Raw genomic sequence first — 17,266 nt, 5'->3', positions numbered from 1 at the left:
GGTACATATGACTCTTATTCCACATAACTAGTAATTGACTTAACATAAACCAGGGTTGTGGCTTGTTAAAAGTATCTACGTAGATTACAACTGCTTTAAAGACAGGGTCAAATCATTTATCTTGAATTCTCAATTTACTACCAGTGTCTAGTACAGAGCAGAGTGAGAAAGGGGAGAAAGGATAAAGGATATGATGTAAGATGGGGTAGGAAGAAAATGGGCATGTGTGGGTACAGATCTTGCAGGGCCTTGTAGACCAAGGTAACACCTTGGTTCTTATTCTAATTGTGATACCAAGCCAGTGGAGGATTCTGACCAGAGAACTGGCATGGTCTGATTTATATTTTAAAATAAGGATCAGTCTAGTTGCTGTGTGAATAATCATCAGGGAAGTATGGAAGCATGGTATATACCAAAGGGAATACCAAGAGTAATGGGTGCACAGGTTCAAAGAAAGATAGATACAAAAATGTTCATAGCAACTTTATTCATAATAACCACAAACTAGAAACAACCAAAATTTCCATCAACAGTAGAATGGATTCATAAATTGTGGTAAAGTCATACATAAAAAACAAACCACTGCTACACACAATAACATGGCTAACTCACAGACACAATACTGAAGAAAAGAGTACATGTAATTATACATTTACATGAAGCTTTAAAACGGACAAAAATAACCCATGGTGATAAAGGTCAGAATAGCAGTTATCTCTATGTGTGTGTGTCGGGGGGGGGGCCATAGGGCACTGACAGGGGTACTAGTAATGTCCAGTATCTTGATCTGGGTAATGGGTTCATGGGTGTATATAAAATTCTACTGAGGTGTACACTAAATACTTGCATTTTACTGACTGTAAATGTCACCTCAATTAAAAAGGAAGTATATTTTAAAATAGTTATAAAAGAAATTTTATAAGTAGGAAGATATAACTATGTGTTAATTGGTAGTATTGTCTTCCAAATAATTCTGGTTCTCTTCCAAGGCTCGAGGAAGGAATACACTCTTCCTTGAACTTTGCTGTGGCTGTGGGATTTGCTTTGGTCAATGAGAGTGCCTTAAGGGCCTGTAAATGATGTGTCATACTTTTTTCATTTCCCAAAATGAGCAACTACACCCTAGATATCTGCTTGGTCAGCCTGAGTCCCAGAATGAGGACCACTTAGAGCGGGATCAATGAATATTTTCTGTAAAGGGTCACATGGTAAATATTTTAGAAATTGTGGGCCACACACTTTTGTACTCAGCTGCCACTGTAGAGCAAAAGCAGCCATACACAATACATAAACAAATGGGCAAGGCTGTCTTCCACTAAAACTTTATTTACAGAAACAGGTAGCAGGACAGATTTTTGCCCACAGGCCATAGTTCATCAACCTGACTTAGAACAAAGCCCCTAGCCAAGCTATGAGAGAAAAGCTGCATGAAATACTGAGATTTTGTGGTGTTACCACATGGCAACCTAGCCCATTCTGATACAAGAATTGGCTGTTTTCAAAAAAACCTAGCATATTGAACATTGGCTTAGTTGGCAGGCCTTCAGAAAATTGATATTGGAGGATGAAAGAGATAACTTATGCTGGGGGAATGCATATTATGGAGTGGTGAAACTGTCCTTTGAGAGCATCTGAAGGACAAAGAATCTATCCTTTACTAAGGAAAAAAAAGACAAGAAAACAAAATATTTATGATTGCATTTGACAAGATACACAGGAAAGAGATGAACTCAGAAAAGAACTCATCAGTTTGCAAGCAGAAATGCAAGAGAATAAAGAGAGTTCACAAACTCAAATGCTTAGGTAGGAAGAGGCTATTTCAGAGAGAAAAGGGAAATCCTTTACTCCAAAGGTTGATTAAAACCTACTTTTGCAGCAAGGATCAAATCACTGGATGACCATCGCACCTACCGTTAAAACCTTTAGACCAGTTTAATGGGCCTCAAACTAAAAGTTCAACTAACAGTGTTAACACTGGTTAATCCCTTAAATTGGAAAAAATGGCTCAAGGAAAAAGAGACTAAGGTATGGGTCTCCCACAAAGCCTGAAAGCCCAAGTTACTCAGAAAACCAAGTTCAGAGAGGCATGTGAACAAGAAAGCAAAGAAATATAGTAAATCTAAGAAGCACACATTGACTAGATGTCACTTCTAGGTTACCTTCCTTGGGGAGGAGATGAGAACATCCTGCAGGTAGGAAAGCAAGTGAACTGAGTGTCTAGTGACCGGAAGGGCTGAGTCATTCTTCTAATATTTTGTTAAGTTTACTTACTTTAAATCCCAGAAGAGCCAGAATCATCTGTAAAGGAAAATAGCAAGTAAATAGGATGCCATTTTCTCTTAGGGTTGATGCTCACAAAGGGAAAATGGGTATTAACTTTTAAGCAGCATTATTTTATCCCCAAACCAAAAGCAACTTTTTCATTACTGAAGTGGTTATTTTAGTCCACTAAATAGCTGTCCAATCTTTCTCATCCACGTTTCCTCTGCAAGTCTGCCTTTATAAGTTAAAAAAAAATTAAGACTTCTATGTCAAAGAGGTTTCTATATCATTGTGGATTATGTGAATACACCCAGCTTTATTACTTATGTTTACAAGGGAAAACTGCAATCTAAGTTTGTTTCCACAAACATTCACCTAATTTTTGAGCCACATGCCAAGCACTAAACTAAATTCTAAGAATCTCCTAGTCACAAAGAACTTAGTTTCATTTCTTAATTTGTAATATGTGAATAACTACCCAGCAAGCAGTTTAGGCAGGACTACTGTGGAGGTCAAAGGTGACTAGGAAAACACTACACAAATATTTATCCATCCAAACATTTATTGAAATGCCAGGAATTGGTTAAGCACTAGACATAGCAGTGAGCAAGGCCTATGGTCCCTGCCCTTATAAAGCTTACAGTCTAGCCAGCAGTGATCAGTAAGAATGAACACTAAAGTATGCTAAGTATATGGCTGGGGAAAAACACTATATTTAGGGAGTGGTCTAGAGGATACCAATGAAGGCTTCCTAGAGGAAGTGGCATCTATAGTGAAACCTGAGAGATGAGTAGAAATCGTACCTTATTCTAAGAGCAGTGGTAAAAGCAGGGGAGTGATAGGACCAGATACATCTTTTGGAACAATCTAGCTGCAGTGTGGAAAGGGATCACAACCAGAGAAAGGGATTAATGAGGCCAGCGCTGTAAATAGGATAGCCAGCACTGGAGAAGTGACAAAAATTTAGGTATAACAGATTTAACGGAAAGGTTTTTGTGAATGGATGTGATGGATGAAGAAGGAAAAGTCATGGCTAACTGGGTTTTTGGGCTTGGGCCAGGGCAAGTGAATGGCTAGCAGTGGTGGTGCCACTGACTGAAAGAGGGACCATGAGAGGAGGAGCAAGGTTTTAGGGGCAAAGTCAATGACCTGTGTGGTGCCTATGTGACAGCAAAGTGGACTTAAATTAGCAGGTAGAAATATGAATTAGGAAAGGTCTGGAAAGGAAATATGAGTTTAGGAGTCATTTGTATACAGTTGTTAAATGAAGCCAGGAAAGGAAAAGAGATTGGCTAAAGAGGTGATGTAGAGTAAGACAGCTTAAAATAAAATTTAAAAATCCCAAGGACACAGATAAGGAAAAGAGGTGCCTGCAAAGCAGAAAGCACACTTGGAGATGTGTCTGCCTGATGCCAAACTAAACAAGTATTTCAAGGAGGGTGGCCAGTGATATAGGGGTAAGATAGGAATATTGACAAGGACTTAGTAAGCTTGGAAGAGCAGCCTGAGTGGCAATATGGGAGATTGGGAATACAGACAAATCTAAGAAAACTAGGAGGAATGGGAGATTCAGGGACATAAGAGGGTTTTTTTGTGTGTGAATTTTGGCCATGCCTGAGGCTGCGGAAGTTCCAGGGCCAGGAATCAAACCCGAGCCATAGCAGTGATGCCAGATCCTTAACCTGCTAGGCCACCAGGGAACTCTAGTAAGAGTTTTTTGAAAATAGTACTTATTTTAACTATATTCACTCATACAACAGGACCAGTAACAGCTATTTTACAAAAAGAAAATTTTTAAGACTGCCATGCAGTTACAGAATTACTTAGTACAGAAAACAGTAAAATACATATGTATTTTTTCTTTTTTACAAACAAGACTAGTTTATAGCAAATTCTCTATTGTTCAGGGTCAATTTAAAACCCTTGGCTTATATCTCCCCGACATTCGCTATCTATATAACTAATTTTATTACTACCTTAAGCAAAATATATAGTGGAACTTCACACAATGCACAAGACTTCAATATCTGAGCAACTGGGGTTAGAAAGCAGAAGCAGTTTTGAGATCTTCCAATTACCCTTTCAATAAAGCACTTGCCACAGAAGAGAATACTCCAAACTATCAGGAAATTACCGGTAGATTTTTTTGTTTTTTTCACTGTGTTGTTTTGCCAGATATTTAAACTTACTCCCTATTCACTCAAATCTTAACTTGACCATTCTTGCTAAATATCTTAATAATATAACACTTTTTCTGCCTAAAGTAATTATATATAACAGAACAGAGTCCTTTAATCTAGTTCAATGCCAACTACTGATGTATAAATGTTGTGAGCTACCAGAATCTATCAAAACCATCTTACCAGGCAAACCTGGAATGTTGGAATTTGTCTCCCCTATCAAATATTATCAGTTTGCCCAATTTGCCCTTCTAATTTTTTTTTTTTTTTTTTGTTTTTGCCATTTGTTGGGCCGCTCCTGCGGCATATGGAGGTTCCCAGGCTAGGGGTCTAATCGGAGCTGTGACACCAGCCTACGCCAGAGCCACAGCAACGCGGGATCCGAGCCGCATCTGCGACCTACACCACAGCTCACGGCAACGCCGGATCGTTAACCCACTGAGCAAGGGCAGGGATCGAACCCGCAACCTCATGGTTCCTAGTCGGATTCCTTAACCACTGCGCCACGACGGGAACTCCTGCCCTTCTAATTTTGCTTCTACCGGTAATTTGCCCTGTCTCTTGAAATAAGATCATTTACACTGGCGGTTTACTGGCACTTTCGGGGGCATAATTTTTTGCTGTGCCAGGCTGTCCTATGCCCTGTGGTGTGCTTGGGCAGGGGTGGGGTGGGGGTGGTGTCCTTCATGATTACATGCCAACGGGAACCCCCCGCCAATAAATGTCACAGCCGAAAAAGCCCCCTTTAGTTTCCCAGCATCTTCTGGAAAGAGGGGAAACTGTCTCTAGCTGGGAGCCACTGGCACAATTTTGGATCTTGGGCTCTTATGGCATCTGTTTTGATTGTGCAGGTTTCATTTCCTTCTAAATTCTTGGTTGTATCCTGGGTTCCTTGAATTTGTTAAATTAGTGACCATAGAGAAATGCATTACAATAATTAAGACAGGACTTGAGCACAAGTTTTAAAATTGTACTTGAGAGATCTTTAAGTTGGGTCCTGTTTTTAAATCATTTCACAAATTTGGCTTTACTCTAAGATTTCCTTTTCATGGTTAACATATATTTGAAAATTACTATTTTAGCACAAAGCAGATTTCTCACTAGAAATATGGGAGTGCTACAATCTGTGAATAAATCTGCTTCTTGAGAGTTAAATATTTCCACTTGTGCACTGTCTTAGATACACAATGTGTGGGACTGTGTCACATTCTATAATAAATCCACTTCTAGCAGCAAATAAAATTTGATATTCTATAACTTTAAAATACAGGGTTTCCTTTAAGCAAGATTTCTTATTTCCTTATAAAGCTGAAACACCAATGTAGATAGGCCAAATAAGCTAAAATATCTCACACCTCCTAATACTGGAATGCAAACATCTTTTTTTCCTCATCCTTTCTGATGGGGCAAAAGTCTGTCTAGAGTAGAAAAAAGAATTACTAATGGGCAACCCCTAAGTTTATACTTACCGTAGTCCTTTAGTAGGCAAGCTCATAAAACAGCACCCAATTGTGAAAAATCAGGGAAAACCTCCAATAAATGGTTAGTCTGATCTCCAAACTTCAGGAAGTTTCCTGAACCAACAATTTAAAAATAATTCTTGCTCCTCTGACTAAAATTTTAATTGATTATTTCCTCTATGAGTAATATCATTATCACTAGGGCAGGTGGGGGAGTGAGAGGGAGAAAATATGTCTGTATTTACTTCAGACTCAGAAATGTGTCTAAAAAAATAGTCTCAAACATTTTGATAGTTAGACAAAATACCTCCTCTGTATGTACGTTCTTCCTTTTCAGAAACTTCTGCACTTGTTAATGTGAGTTTCTGCAAACTGGCTCAAACATACATTTAAGGAGTTGATAATTTCAGACTATACGCATCAGAATCTCAACGCTTTGTTAAAATAAGAGCTAAAGTTTCTTTGAAACGTCTTAAAAACAGACTCCTAATTCAACTCACATGATTAATACTGAACTTTTTAAAAAACAATTATATCATAAAAGCAAAAGATAATGACTCTGCCACCAAGTTTTGAAAAAAGGTATCTGCATGTTTCAGTCTCATGCTGCCTCTTGAAAAGAGGAAAAAAAAATTGTCTGAAGCATTTGAATTGTGAAAAATGTCTGCGATGAAAGTTTTTTCACTTTGGGTGAAAAAACATGGTACTCTCCCACAATCCAAATTAGTAAAGTTGAAAATCAAACATATTTTTGCTTTTAGAGTTGGATTCTTGTTGAGTGTTTCGGTGTTGTACTACAAAAGCTTATGGATTCGATTCATTTCTTCCTCTCACAAGATCATCCCATTGAGGCTCTATTTCAGTGGTGGCAATCCGAAACAGGGCGTGGAGGTGTTCGTCTGTCAATGGGTGGCTCAAGGTGTGCTGGTTTCGAGTCAAATATGAAAAAGCCTTTTCACAAATCTTGCTACTATCAAACAAGGATGCTACCTTACAGGCAACCCCTTTGATAATTGGGTAAGATTCAGCAGACAGTCCGGCATAGAATTGCCCCAAGTCTTTGGTTCTGTATTCGTTCCAAAGATTAGTATTTGCCTGAAGTTTTGTTAGCTCCACCCTTACTGAAATAGGTGCATATTCAGCTTTAAAGCTAAATGGATTTGCAAAAAGCTCTAAGTCCTTTTTAATGAACTTGAGGTCCTTGAAATGTCTCTCAAATTCTTTTTGTAGGCGACAGATCACTACTTGATACCTTTCAGGATCAAGTATTTTTTCATCTTCTTGAAGATGCTCTTTAAGCTCATCAACAACTTCTCTCAAGGCGGCAAAGTGTGTTAGATTTTTTTCCTCGATATGTCTCTGAAGTAAATTCAGCTTAACTTCAAAGGTACAAATATGGTCAAAGGCAGCAGCAGCAAAGACTTTACTTACTCTCAATAGTTCGCTGAGTTCTCGAAGGTGGTCCATAATATCCACCAAAAAGCCAAAGTCACAAAGCCACTGCTTGTCTGTGAAATGGACCGTTGTTGCCCCTATTGAAACCAAAAATGTTTTTATCTCTTTTCTTAAAGAAAATATTAGTTTTAAGGTCTTCCCTCTTCTAAGCCAATTGTTCAGACAGCGTCCATTAACCCTTTCACCATGCTCTGATTCCGATTCAGTTAGTAAAGCCTGAAATTCTGGCCGCCTAACGCCTCTGGTCTTAATCAAAACTATCCATTCAGATATGGCATTTATGATCTGATTAACATCCACATCGTAGGAGCTCAACAGTTCCAAGTGAAGAAACCCCGAATAATGGATAACATTCCAACAGTTGGGGCTTACAGCCTTTTCTCTCATGTATGACACCAGCCCTGAGTTCTCACCAATCATCCTCAGAGTGTGGGTCGTGGTCAGTCCAACCATCCGCTGCAGGCTAAGCCCTGCAGTTTGCAGGGCCTCAAGGATTGCCGCCATGAGGGCACCAACACTGAAGTGCTGAGTCAGGTTGATGATGGTCAGAAGCTCTTCCTGCACCTCTAAATCGTGGCCCACGCCGCGGACAAAGACGAGGAGGTAGTTCTCATAGGCCACAAAAGCCTGGTCGTCCAACGCAAGGGAATAGGCCTTAAAGTCCTTGGCTCGGTTAAAAAGCTGACTGCGTAGATTCTGGTTAATGTCTAGGACCCTCTGCTGCGTGATCTCCGGAGATAAATCAATGCCATCCATAACGCCTACGTGATCAGGCAGCACATCTCTGAGCATCACCTCCATGCACCGGTACACGAAGTCCCCCTCACCCCAGCCGCGACCCTTCAAGGCCAAGAGGCGGGTGAGCCCGAGGCCTGCACGAGCAGCTCTCTCCTCCGGGGTGAGCGGGGCGGCATCGGGCAAGTCGCCCTGACGCAGACGCTCCACCAGGGCCGCGCGCTCGCCCTCCGCCACATACCGCTCGTAGTAATCGTGCTCCGCCTCGTAGTGGTGCCTGACATCGGGTTCGCCATTGGCTACGACCAGGCGGCGACAGACCAGGCACAGGGCGCCTTCGCCTTCCGGAGGCTCCACAACCAGGTAACGCTGAGTCCACTCGGCCTGGAAACCCCGAGGCTCCTCGATTTCCATTTTGCTCCTCTTGGGCGTCATCCACATCTCACGGGAGACCACTGGATCTGGGCCGACCTCCCGGAGGCCGCAAGGAGAGGGGAGGAGCAGGAGCGATCCCCAAGCGCCAACTCCGCTCTGCGCCAGATCACCCCAGCTGGGGAAACCACTGGGGTTCCGGCACCTTGATTCCTATTGGCTGGAGATTTCGTATTCCCCTGCCGCAAGCATGAGCCAATAGGAAGAGCGGACACTGATTTTTAGCGCGCAGGCGCATATCCTTCTCGCTGCAAAGTGCACTAAAGCCGCCTAAGGAGGGCTAAGAGAACAGGAATCATGGAGCTAAGAACTTGACTGGCATTCAAGATGCCCAATCAGTACCTCTCTGTCCCGGAAGTGGTGTTGCCGCTAGAGGGCGGGACGGGACGGCGTCAGCAGTGTTGCTGGAAGGATGTGGGTGCGAAGCTCTAAGGAGATTGGCTGAAAGCCCTTCCAGTGAGCGTCTCACCGTTACACGGCCTGCTCTGGCGCCAAAATGTCGCAGGTACCGGGAGTTATCCGGCGGTTGGACGAGACAGTGGTGAACCGCATCGCGGCAGGGGAGGTTATCCAGCGGCCGGCTAATGCCATTAAGGAGATGATTGAGAACTGGTACGAAGGGAGGAGTCCAGGCTTCCTTAGAACCTAACGGGCCACTGCTCAGGATGGCGCGGACACGCCTCTCTGCCCTGAGTGGAGGGGTGTGCCGCGCGCCGCCGCCGCGGGGAGGCCGGGGTCCTGCCTTCCTCTCTCCCGGGTCCTCGAGCGTCCCTTCGAGACTTTAGGGTTGATGGGGGCACAAAGAGAGGGCGATACAGTATTGTTTTAATGGTGCCATCAACTAAGAGAAATTCTAAAATTATATGTGCAGAAGATGCAACTTTTTAAACGTTTAAAAAGCTTTTTACATTTAAGAAGAAAAAACACCCCTCTCTTCATCCTTCAGAGGGCGTCAGTTTCTTGCTTATTCTGTATACATTCAGAAGTACAATTCCTTTTTAATTTTTTTTTTCTTCTCGGGCCGCTCCCGCGGCATATGGAGGTTCCCAGGCTTGGGGTCCAATCGGAGCTGTAGCTGCCGGCCTACGCCAGAGCCACAGCAACGCGGGATCTGAGCCGCGTCTGCTACCTACACCACAGGTAGGTAGCAGACGCGTCTGCTCACAACAACACCAGATCCTTAACCCACTGAGCAAGGCCAGGGATGGAACCCGCAACCTCATGGCTCCTAGTCGGTTTCGTCAACCCCTGAGCCACGATGGGAACTCCTGAATTTTATTTTATTTTATTTTATTTTTTAATTTTATTTATTTTATTTTATTTTTTTTACTTTATTTATTTTATTTTATTTTTTATTTTATTTTATTTTATTTTACTTTATTTTATTTATTTATTTTATTTTATTTAATTTTATTTTTTTATTTTATTTATTTTATTTTATTTATTTTATTTTATTTTTGCCATTTCTTGGGCCGCTCCCAGGGCATATGGAGATTCCCAGGCTAGGGGTCTAATGGGAGCTGTAGCTGCCGGCCTACGTGCCAGAGCCACAGCAACGCAGGATCCGAGGGGCGTCTTCGACTTACAACATAGCTCACGGCAATACCGGGATCGTTAACCCACTGAGCAAGGGCAGGGATCGAACCTGCAACCTCATGGTTCCTAGTTGGATTTATTTCCACTGCGCCACAATGGGACATTTTATGAGGGTCTTTTAAGAACCTGAGGCTGAGTAAAGTTTGTGAAACAGGTAGTAGAATTAGTTGAGAATTAGGTAAGAAAGAGGCATATGTTAAGTAGTCCCACTTGTTTTTTTTGTCTTTCATCTTTTTAGGGCCGCCCCTGCAGCATATGGAGGGTCCCAGGCTAGGGGTCTAATCTGAGCTGTAGCTGCCAGCCTACACCACAGCCACAGCCATGCCAGATCTGAGCCGCATCTGCGACCTACACCACAGCTCACAGCAACGCTGGATCCTTAACCCACCGAGCGAGGCCAGGAATCGAACCCAAAACCTCATGGTTCCTAGTTGGATTCGTTTCCGCTGCGCCACAACGGGAACTCCAGTATTCCCACTTCTAACTTCCCTTTCTTTTTTTCCTAGAGGAACAGAAATGTTGCTGAATGTCGTATTGGAAATGATGTTTTTCCCTCTGCCCCTTTCTTCCCTCTCTCTCATACAATATGTAAACTGATAACAGTGTAGTCACAGAGCCTGTAGGCAAAGGAAAAACACAGTAATTGGTCTTATATTTGTCTGGAATTTGTTCTTATCCCTGGACTCATATTAAGATTTGTGCATTAGGAGTTCCTGTTGTGACTCAGTAGTTAACGAATCCGACTAGGAACCATGAGGTTGTGGGTTCAATCCTTGGCCTTGCTAGGTAGATTAGGGATCCGGTGTTACGGTGAGCTGTGGTTTAGGTCACAGACGTGTCTCGGATCCCGCATTGCTGTGGTTGTGGCGTAGGCTGGCAGCTACAGCTCCGATTAGACCCCTAGCCTGGGAACCTCCATATGCTGCAGGAGCAGCCCTAGAAAACGCAAAAAGACCGAAAAAAAAAAAAAAAAAAGTTTTGTGCATTAGAGTGGTTGCAAATTATTATTATTTTTGTTTGATTTGTCAGTTTAGATGCAAAATCCACAAGTATTCAAGTGGTGGTTAAAGAGGGAGGCCTGAAGTTGATTCAGATCCAAGACAATGGCACTGGGATCAGGGTAAGTAAAACCTCAGAGCAGCAGGATGTTTGTGTGCTTTATGTGCTGTATCTGCAGGAAGTGACATAACTTTTCTCTGTTCTGGAAACTTTAGGTTTTTATGGATGAGATTGTGTGAAAAATTTAACACTAACTATAAATATTTATTGATTACCTATTCCATGCTGGGCACTGTTCAGGGAAATAAGGAGGTCGAAGAGCAAGTCATGAGGCTGTTTAAAGGATCAGTGTTCCAGACGGAGAGAACAGTATACACAAAAACCTCGACATGGAAGCTTGCCTGACATGTTTAAGGACCAGCAAGGAGGTCAATACGTCTTGAAGAGGGGAGTTGGGTGGGGAGTGAAAGCATAAGATGAGGTTTGAAGGATAAGCAGGCTGAGCATGTAGGACCTTGTGGGATGTTGTAAAATCTTTAGCTTTTACTCTGGATGAGGTGGGATACTGTTAGAGGGTTTTGAGCAAAGAGGTAACATGGTTTGGCAAGTTTTATAAGAACTCTTTTGTCTGCCTTGGTGAAAACAGACTTTAGCAGAACAGGACAGAAGCAGTGAGGAGGATCATGAAGCAATCCAGGAAAGAGGTAGCGGTGCTTTGGACCAGTTTGGTTGCAACAGAAATGTAAGAAGCAGTGACCTTCTGGGTTGATGATGAAGAACAAAGCTCTCACAGTTTGCTGGTGTAGGGATTAAGAAGAGGGGAGCCAAGAACGATGTCAAGGTTTCTGGCCTGTGAATAGAAGAAAGAGTTGCCATTTACTGATAGGAAGGCTATGGAACAAGTGGGTTGAGGGAAGATCAGAATTTCATTTCAGGTTATGTTAAACTTAAAATGCATGTTAGTTGGATACATGTGTGAGTCTGGAGTGCAGGGAAGAGGTTTCATCTAGAGATAAAAATTGTGTTTTGTGTTTTGATGATGTTAAAAGCCATGAGACACTCAACCTGATTAGTCATTAAGGAAATACAAATAAAAACTGCAGTAAGATACCACTTGACATCCATTAGGATGGCTCTTATAATTAATTAAAAACAAATATTGCCAAGGATGTTGAGAAATTGGAATTCTTTTTTTTTTTTTTTTTTCTTTTGATCTTTTTAGGGGCGCAGCTGTGGCATGTGGAAGTCCCAGGCTAGGGGTCCGATTGGAGCTCCAGTTGCTAGCCTACACCACAATCACAGCAATGCAGGATCAGAGGTGCGTCTGAAACCTATACCACACCTCACGGCAACGCCGGATCCTTAACCCACTGAGCAAGGCCAGGGATCGAACCCACAACCTCATGGTTCCTAGTTGGATTCATTAACCCACTGAGCCACAAAGGGAACTCCAAGAAATCGGAATTTTTATACATTGCTAGTGGGAATATAAAATAGTGCGGCCACTACGGAAAAGATTATGGTGATTCCTCAGAAAATTAAACAATTGCCATATAATCCAGCAGCACTTCTGGGTTTATACCTGAAAGAGTTTTGAAAGCAGGGTCTTGAAGAGATTGTACACTCAGGTGCATGGCAACATATCCATGATAACCACAAGGTAGGGGGCAACCTGAGTATCAACAGATGAATAGGTAAACAAAATGTCATAGATACATACAATGGAATTTTATTCAGCCTTACAAAGGAGTGAGGTGTTGACAATAGCTACAACCTGAATGAACCTTGAAGACTGTATGTTAAGTGAAATTAGCCAGTCACACTGGGGGTTTGGGGTTAGTAGATGTAAACTATTTCATTTAGAATGGATAAGCAGTGAGGTCCTACTATATATATAGCACAGGGAACTATATCCAATCTCTTGGGATAGAACATGGTGGGAGATAATGTAAGAAAGGGAATGTATGTATATGTATGATTGGGTCACTTTGCTGTATAGTAGAAATTGATGTAACATTGTAAATCAACTATAATAAAAATTTTTTTAAAAATAAAAAAAAGGAAATTGCCAGTCAAAAAAGGACAAATAATATATGATTCTACTTACATGAAGTACCTAGTGTAGTTAAATGCATAGAATCAGAAAGTAGAATGGTAGTTCCCAGGGACTTGGAGTAGGGGGAAATGGAGAGCTTTTGTTTGATGGGTATGGTTTCAGTTAGATGAAGAAGTTCTGGACATGGATGTTGGTGACGGTTACACAACAGTGTGAATGTACTTCATGCCATAGAACTGTACACTTAAAGAGGGTTAAAATGGTAAATTTTGGTATGTATATAATATTACAATTAAATGTAATCTGTAGAGATACATATATTTTAATGGCTGCACCAGCAGTGTATGGCAGTTCCTGGGCTAGGGATTGAATCCGAGCAGTAGCTGTAACCTACACTGCAGCTGTGGCAGCACTGGATCTTTTAACCTACTGCACTGGACCAGGGATTGAATCCATGCCTCCACAGAGACACTAGTTACTGCAGTTGGATTCTTAACCCAGTGTGCCACAGCAGAAACTCCAAATGTATTGGTAGATCTTTAATAAAGAAGTTTTCTAACACAGTCATAACATAGTCATAAGTCATAGTCATCAAGAGAGTGAGTGTAGGAGGCGCTCCATTCGTGCCACAGCCCCAGTCTTAAGTGTGCAGCTCTCCTGCCTGAGTGAAAGCTCTCCACAGCCACCACCACCCTTTGGAATGGCCACCAGGGGACCTGCCTACCGTCTGGGCCGGGAGGTGCAGCAGAAGATTGAGAAACAATACGATGCAGATCTGGAGCAGATCCTGATCCAGTGGATCACTACCCAGTGCTGCAAGGATGTGGGCTGGCTTCAGCCTGGGCACGAGAACTTTCAGAACTGGCTCAAAGATGGCACGGTGCTGTGTGAGCTTATTAATGGGCTGTACCCCAAAGGGCAGGCCCCAGTGAAGAAGATCCAGGCCTCCACCATGGCCTTCAAGCAGATGGAGCAGATCTCCCCGTTCCTGCAAGCAGCTGAGTGCTACGGCATCAACACTACTGACATCTTCCAGACTGTGGACCTCTGGGAAGGAAAGAACATGGCCTGTGTGCAGCAGACGCTGATGAACCTGGGTGGGCTGGTGGTAGCCTGGGATTATGGGCTCTTCTCCTGGGATCCCAGTGGGTTTCCCAAGAAATGTAAGGAAAACCCCCGGAACTTCTCTGATAACCAGCTGCAGGAGGGCAAGAATGTGATCGGGTTACAGATGGGGACCAACCGTGGGGCATCCTAGGCAGGCATGACCGGCTATGGGATGTCACACCAGATCCTCTGATCCTGCCCGCAGCCCTGCCCCTGCCTGCCGTGAATGGTTGATATGTATATATATTTTAGCAATGACATTCCCCAAGAGCCCTAGGAGCTCTCATACTCCCTCCTGCAGGGTGGGGACCTGCCCTGTCTCCTCTTGGTGTGCCCAGCAGTGGCCTCTCCCCTGTGCTTTACTAATACATTCCTTTCTCCAGACCCACCAGAACTGGACCAACTGACCTTTTTCCCTGGGACCAAAACTGAGGGGTGGGGGTTGGGGGGCTGCCCCCCAATGCCCCTCTCCCCACCAAGCCTCTTCTCTTTTTCTCAGGCCTCCCACCACAGCCCCAGCCCCAACAACCCGGGCTCTACGCCTTAGTCTGTTCCTGGCTAGGGGTCAAGGATGCTGCCTAATGGCCCTCTCCCCGCAAGTATGCCTCACCCGCAGCCATGGCTGCAGGGACTTAGTCTCTAGGGAGGGGCTGTGGCGGCTGCCACCCCAGCCCAGCTGAACTGCACTCACTACAGTTCTGGGGCAGCCTGCCCCGACAGAGGCCCTCTGGCTTCTCATTTTCCATTCCTCTCGCCCGGCTAAGGGGTAGGGGTGAGGGGGCTGGGGAGGAGGGCTGCCCACTGTGGGCTGGGGCTTGAAGAATCTGAGTTTGCTGATTTAAATAAAGAATCTATGTCTTTTTGGAAAAAAAAAAAGAGAGAGTGAGTGTAGGAGTTCCTGTCGGCTCGGAGGTAATTAAGTAACTAGGTTAAAAATCTCAGGGAGGAGCTCCTGTTGTGACTCAGCGGTAATGAACCCTACTAGTATCCACAAGGTTGCGGATTCAATCCCTGGCCTTGCTCAGTGGCTTAAGGATCCAGCATGGCTCGGTTCTGGCATTGCTGTGGCTGTGGTGTAGGCCAGCAGCTACAGCTCCAATTTGACTCCTAGCCTGGGAGCTTCCATATGCCGCATGTGCAGCCTTAAAAGCAAAAAATAAAAATAAAAAATAAAAAAGAGTGAGTGTAGATAGAGCAGAGGTTCAGGGATGGAATCGTGGATTATCCCCTGATAGGAGAGATGAGACATAAGCAGCAAGTGAGGCTGAGGAACTATGTGAGTGAGGAGGAAGGGCACCAGGGCCTTGTGGGATTATGGGTGAACAGAGAGGAAGCTTCTCCTGATTTAGAACTCTTCTCTTAAGAGAAATTTCTTCCTGGATTCAGTCCAGAAAAGGGAAATTCAGAAAGATTTGGAGAAATGAGTAACATAATTATTTACTTATTTTTTTGCACTTTCTAGAAAGAAGATCTGGATATTGTGTGTGAGAGGTTCACCACAAGTAAACTGCAGTCCTTTGAGGATTTAGCTCATATTTCTACCTATGGCTTTCGGGGAGAGGTAAGCTGAGGATAGAAGCCATAAGAAAAACATTCTCCTGTCATGACATTTCTGCTGTATATCAGCATATGTTTCTCAACAGGTCATAAAACATGCTACTTTTTACTTAAGTACATGCAAATCTAAACAGACTTAAATTCTATTTTCCAAAACTGAGAATTGTTCATAAATACTTAATACACCATAGATTGTATCTGCAGAGACTCCTGAGTTTCCTGATGGAAGAAGACAGTACTGCTTACAAGTTTTCTTGTCCAAAAATCAAAAGTGAATCTTATCAATACCTAGACCTAAGTACCAATATGCAGAAAATACAGGGAGCAAGGTATTGTGGGAAATGGTACTGAGACTGGGGAATCATGATAAAAGACTTGTTTCCTGTAAAGTAAATTGTATGGGGGCAAAAAGGTAAAGAAAGGAGCAAAAGCCGTAGATTAAAAGGAATTAAAAGGCATATGGGAGTTCCCGTCGTGGCTCAGTTGTTAACAAATCCAACTAGGAACCATGAGGTTTAGGGTTCAATCCCTGGCCTTGCTCAGTGGGTTAAGGATCTGGTGTTGCCGTAAGCTGTGGTGTAGGTAGCAGATGTGGCCCTAGAAAAGACAAAAAAAGAAAAAAAAAAGGCATATGAACTAGCTCCAATGTATGGATCTTATTTGGATCCTGATTTATGCAAACTAAATATTTTTTGAGTCAGATATTTGAACAGACTGGTTAATTTTCTTGGTATAAAAGTAGTTTCACAGGAAGTTCCTGTGAACAGTGGGTTAAGAATCCAACTGCAGTGGCTTGGGTTTTTGTAGAGGCACAGATTCTATCCTTGGCCTGGGATAGTGGATTAAAGGATTCAGCTGCAGCTTCAGCTTGGATACAGTCCCTGTCCTGGGAACTTTAATATGCTATAGATGTGGTCATTAAAAAAAAATAGTTCTATGGGGTTTTTTTGAGTCCTTTGAAGTTATATTCTGAAATATCCGTGAATGAAATTTTATGTATCATAGGGATATATGATATAGAAAATGGATTAAAAACAGTTTTAAGACTAAAATAGGATCTTATTTTTATGATAATATTCTGTGGATATAAAGATATCATTCAGGAGTTCCCGTCATGGCTCAGTGGTTAATGAATCTGACTAGGAACCATGAGGCTGTGGGTTTGATCCCTGGCCTTGCTCAGTGGGTTAAGGATCCGGCGTTGCCATGACCTGTGGTGTAGCTTGGAGATGCGGCTCGGATCCTGCGTTGCTGTGGCACTGGCGTGGGCTGGTGGCTACAGCTCCGATTGGACCCCTAGCCTGGGAATCTCCATATGCCGTGGGAGCAGCCTAGAAATGGCAAAAAGACCAAAAAAAAAAAAGATATCATTCAGTGTATATAGACCTTCATAAATTGTGATGGCTACATATTCTGTTACTTGTATG

General features: G+C 43.0%; 2 protein-coding genes and 1 pseudogene across 5 annotated transcripts in view; 2 read left to right on the top strand and 1 right to left on the bottom strand.

Moving 5' to 3' along the window:
- On the bottom strand, positions 469 to 8,816 carry EPM2AIP1 (EPM2A interacting protein 1). Its single transcript, XM_005652390.3, has 2 exons — positions 5,912 to 8,816; positions 469 to 2,298 (listed from the first exon to the last, which is right to left on the bottom strand). Exon 1 carries the CDS (start codon positions 8,531 to 8,533, stop codon positions 6,707 to 6,709), a length of 1,827 nt encoding a protein of 608 aa, XP_005652447.1. The 5' UTR covers positions 8,534 to 8,816; the 3' UTR covers positions 469 to 2,298; positions 5,912 to 6,706.
- MLH1 (mutL homolog 1) overlaps positions 8,890 to 17,266 on the top strand; it is an 86,514-nt gene continuing 78,137 nt past the window's right edge. Inside the window, exons 1-3 of one of the 4 annotated variants that reach the window (XM_021068364.1) lie at positions 8,890 to 9,029; positions 11,150 to 11,240; positions 15,745 to 15,843. Coding sequence is in view for 1 of the 4 variants with exons in the window: in NM_001172367.1 (NP_001165838.1) it covers positions 9,021 to 9,136; positions 11,150 to 11,240; positions 15,745 to 15,843 (306 nt within the window). In the remaining 3 variants the exon portion in view is untranslated. 4 annotated transcript variants of the gene reach the window in all.
- On the top strand, positions 13,614 to 15,145 carry LOC110256569 (annotated as a pseudogene).

Source organism: Sus scrofa, chromosome 13 (assembly GCF_000003025.6).
Source record: "Sus scrofa isolate TJ Tabasco breed Duroc chromosome 13, Sscrofa11.1, whole genome shotgun sequence".
Classification (NCBI taxonomy): Eukaryota; Metazoa; Chordata; class Mammalia; order Artiodactyla; family Suidae; genus Sus; species Sus scrofa.
Note: the sequence above shows the minus strand (reverse complement) of the source record. Positions and strands in the feature narration are given on the sequence as shown.